General features: G+C 32.3%; 1 protein-coding gene across 1 annotated transcript; it reads right to left on the bottom strand.

Annotated features, from left to right (window-relative positions):
* Positions 1-1879: 1879 nt before the first annotated feature.
* LOC125658629 (putative nuclease HARBI1) lies at positions 1880-4319 on the bottom strand. The gene is made up of 4 exons (XM_056158969.1): positions 3824-4319; positions 2992-3104; positions 2752-2863; positions 1880-2604 (listed from the first exon to the last, which is right to left on the bottom strand). The coding sequence occupies exons 1-4, from the start codon at positions 4317-4319 to the stop codon at positions 2210-2212; spliced, it is 1116 nt and encodes a 371-aa protein (XP_056014944.1). The 3' UTR covers positions 1880-2209.
* Positions 4320-4494: the final 175 nt, after the last annotated feature.

The raw sequence follows: 4494 nt of genomic DNA, 5'->3' as shown, positions 1-4494 counted from the left end.
ATTGCTATTAGTATAACCAATGATAATTAGTGATATAAATGATGATCGCTTTTTATTGAATTAGAGTCCACAATAGACAAAGAGCAGGACAAGACAGGTTTGTGACTTTATTCATAATATATACATAAACATAGAAAATCAAAATTAATTTACTGATAGATTGAACACTATGAGGTGTAAAATATTCACAAAAATAATCAACAGCACAGTGGATGTTCCATTTATAATATACAATTGTAAGCAAAAATAATACATGTATGTCCTATAAGTATAAAAATAAATAATTTAGAACCTTGATATTTTTGTGCAGATGAAATCCCTGCATTAATTCAACATGAACTGCCTGCCACAAGGAAGGAAAAGAAAGGCATGTAAAATGTAGAACATTTTAAGTACTCTCTCTCTCTCTCTCTCTCTCTCTCTCTCTCTCTCTCATTCCAGTAGATGTGAGCCCATTGATACAAAATTTACATAATTGATTTTGCTTTTATATAATGTAATTCAGAATGTGTATTGAACAGGTGAACCAAGAAGAAGGAGGCTGGAGGAGCTAGAGGAGAGAAATTTGACATTAGACATTCAAAGATTAGAGCAAGAAGTTCTGAGGGTAAAGGAAAAGAGGGAAGTACTCCAAGTACAAAAAGAGCTACTCAGTGTACAGAAAGAGGTCCAGGTGTTAAAAAAACAACGACTGCTCTTAGAAATTCAATCGAATTACCCAGATTTCTTAGTTCAGCTCAGTTCTGAATTATAATTTTTACATTAAAGGGACTGGTTCACTCTTTTTTAATGAAAACAAAATATTTTTCATTTGAAAAAGTAAAAACAGAACTCATTTATACATAATAACCAATTTGGACCTTCTAAATGCAAGGATAAGAGACTTTTTTAGTGTTAACTCTGTGTTATGTGAACAATACTTGAGTCTTGTTTATGTTTACAAACTTTAGTGAATTTTGTAATTCAAAATATCCTAATTTTACACAGACAGGAATTGAATTTTTTAAGTGGTACTCTTTAAGCCTTACCTCAAAAATATTTGAAATGTGATATTTAACATAAACATATTGATTAACCAATACATGTTCAAAATTTTGTTAACAATTATAACATACTTCAATCTTTAATTACACAACTACTGGTAATTGATAAACTATTTATAATATTAAGCTTCTGTCATGATGTATAACCTAAGTATTTGTGGGAAACCTTTTAAACACATTAGACATTAGATTTTGATCATTAAAAGTGAGAAACAAAATTTTGGGGGAAATCGTGAATCAGTCCCTTTAACTAGGAATAATTATGAATTTGAATTACATTTAAGATAGCTCCATCCTCCTGTGATGTCATAGATTTTTTGCAAAATCTTTCTTTATTTGAATTTTGCACCTGATAGAAATATAGCTTAAATTGAAGAAATTTTAATCACTGGATAAAATGATAAATTTGTTTAACTATTGATACCAAACAAGTTTATCTTTTCTATAAATGAGATAAATTTTTTGAAATAAAAAATGATTTCTTTGATATCCACCATTAATTCATGCATATATTTATAAAGTAGCAGTTTTTCTTCTAAATTGTTGACATTAACAACTGGTCATTTTAACATATTTTTATGTATTTTTTATAATTCTGAAATTGTGTATTTTTCTGATGTTGAGATATTTGTTTATGTATATCTAATATCTTTAAAAAAGTTGCAACATTACACATTTTCTTTGGTAATTGATTACATTAAACTATATTAAGTGAATATTGATAGAGATTTTCCATTTTGAACCATTAATATTAGAAATTCACATAAGATGGAGCTACCTCAAGCAGTATTAGGTATCAGACAGGTAGATATAGTGGATTTTCTGACAAACACAGGTTTATATAATTTATACCGGATTGTCTAACAGGTGGATATAGTGGATTATCTTAAGATAAAATGATTTTAGAATTATATCTTGTACCATAAATTTACAAATTACCGTTTGAAAAATCATACTGTGTTGATTACAGTTGTTTTTGAGTTGTTTATATTGTTCATTAATTCAGTGATGTGGCCCATGGGCCGATTGTTAAAGTTATATAAGTAGTTGTAGTCATAATTAAATGAGGTGAATATTAAATGGATATTTTCACTTACAACTTTACAGTACGTGTTTTTATTAAATAACAAAAACGACAGTTCAAGGTTATTCACAGTATATATCCTTTAAAAGAACCCTTGTGTGATTGTTGCTCTCTTTATAATGCCATCATTACGGTCACGTCCTGGTTCCTGCACATACTGTTGAATACATGCAGTCACATCAATGTCTGCACAATTCTGCTGCACACAGATATCACCTCTTTCAATTCCCAGATTGTGGAGAATAACACAGGCCGTAATGTACTCTACCGACTGTTCTGGGGAAACTCTGAAACCCACATGGAGTGCTTGAAACCTTCTTTTTATGATGCCAAAAGTCTGCTCAATCAGAACTCGTGTTCTGCAAAGACTGGTATTGAACCTCTCCTCAGATTGGGTTGAAGGTGTCAGATAGGGTGTCATCAAGTATCTTGTGAGGGGGTACCCAGAATCTCCAACCAAAATACCATCATGCAACCCTAGAAAGGCAAAAATATACATGCATGTATTAAATGCAGTAAGCTAAAAATTCATATACAGTGTAGTAAGTATTAGAGGTTTGGAAATATTTGTCAGCTAGCATACTCATGATGGTAATAATTTGATAATCCAGGAAATGAAAATACCATTTTCAAACTGTTGGCAAAGATGGGAATTTCTAAAAATTCTTGAATCTTGACATGATCCAGGCCATCTGGCACAAAGTGAGGTCACTCGAAAAGCTGGATCACACACCATCTAATAGATATACATGTTAATTTGTAATTTTATTTATCTAACTGTTCTCAATAATGTGACATTTAGGTTTTACCAAAAAAAAATTGTTTCAAATTACATTAAAAGAGCAGATAAATAACTTTTATTACCTGGACATTGAGGCTATGAAATCCCTTCCTGTTGACATAATCAGGTTCATTAACTGATGGTGCCAAAATTCTTATCTGGGTCCCATCAATGCATCCAATAACTTTGGGAAATCCTGTTCATGATAGGAGTTATGAGATCGATCATTATTTGTTATCCTCACCTTTCATGCAATAATCGGTACAATTAACTTTAAAAACACGCTTTATCCAACATAAGAGTATAGTACCCTATAAATAAAACTTCTGCATGAATCCAAGCATTTTATTGTCATGAACTTTTAAGGTAAACCATTTCAACACTGATCATGTACCATTCTATTATGGTTTGAGAAAATTAAGTGAAATTGAAAAGATGTGGGACAGGTTGTGGTCAACAAAATCATATGACTGCGTAATTTGTGATATTTTATTTTTAAAACAATTTTTAATATTTAAAGTTTTAAAACATATATTGATCATTAATATTTCTAGTGAAACATATGCATTTAATTTTCCATAATTATACATCATACTGGGGTGAAATACTTTCAAATATGATATTTCATTTTCAGTATGGTTACTTGTTCGTACAAATCCCATATACGGGTAAAAATTATAACATTACATTATTTTGGATCCACCTCTGCAATGACAGTGTGCAGTTGTGGCCCTTAGCGGAACTCTTCATATCTGTTTGTAGCGAAGACAACAGACGAACAGTGAAGTAAGTAAGAAAACATCCGGTGTTTATTTAGCGTTAATAATTACCATTACTCTATGGACCGTGTAGGTTTTATAAGGTCTACATTATGCATTTATCTCGGGTATATTTCGTATGAATTGGTCATTATACCATCCACAATTTGAAACGATCTGTAAAGGCCTAGTTTCATTTTCATTTTCAAATTTCTAGGCGATTTACCTGCAATTCTCCTGAAACCCTCCTTGACTTTGGTAGCCATTTCATCGACGGGGAATTGTATCAAATTGATAAAAACATCAATGATGGCCTTGGCAACAGATTTAACTGCCCTTCCAGCGCTGCACTCAGAAACATTTAAACTGTCTCCAATAAGACGCAGGTGAGCTCCTGTAGCCACGTAACGTAAAAACAACAAGACTTTGATAAGTGGGGGAATAGCCCGATTTCTGGCAGTGTCTGATTGAAGTCTCTCGCCGATTCCATCAATAATGAAATATATATTTGCTGGCGTGAAACGGTATCTCTGGAAGATCTCTTCCTCTTCTAAACTCTCTAAGGGATTACTGAGGTCCCGAAATACACGGGAGCGCCTTAAAACCGGCAGATTCTGCCTACGACGACGTCGACGCCTTACCATGGCAGCCATTTTCAATCCTTGAGAATATTCTTAAGTCTGCATTTTTGTAGACTCAAATATTTGAGAATAAAACTGACTTTGAGAATTTTTTTTGTGCTCAACTTTTTTATGACGGCCGCTGAGTCTGAGAATGAGGGAGTTGAGAACATTCTCAGACTTGAGAATATTCTCAGACTTAAGTATG

Source organism: Ostrea edulis, chromosome 3 (genome assembly GCF_947568905.1).
Source record: "Ostrea edulis chromosome 3, xbOstEdul1.1, whole genome shotgun sequence".
NCBI classification, from domain to species: Eukaryota; Metazoa; Mollusca; class Bivalvia; order Ostreida; family Ostreidae; genus Ostrea; species Ostrea edulis.
This window is presented reverse-complemented; position numbering and strand designations above follow the sequence as displayed.

Coding starts and splice junctions, on each gene's coding strand:
- LOC125658629 (XM_056158969.1), bottom strand. CDS start 4,319: ATGGCTGCCATGGTAAGGCGTCGACGTCGTCGTAGGCAGAATCTGCCG. Junction 3,105..3,823: donor ATCGTTTCAAATTGTGGATG/GTATAATGACCA, acceptor TATCATGAACAG/GATTTCCCAAAGTTATTGGA. Junction 2,864..2,991: donor TTCATAGCCTCAATGTCCAG/GTAATAAAAGTT, acceptor TATATCTATTAG/ATGGTGTGTGATCCAGCTTT.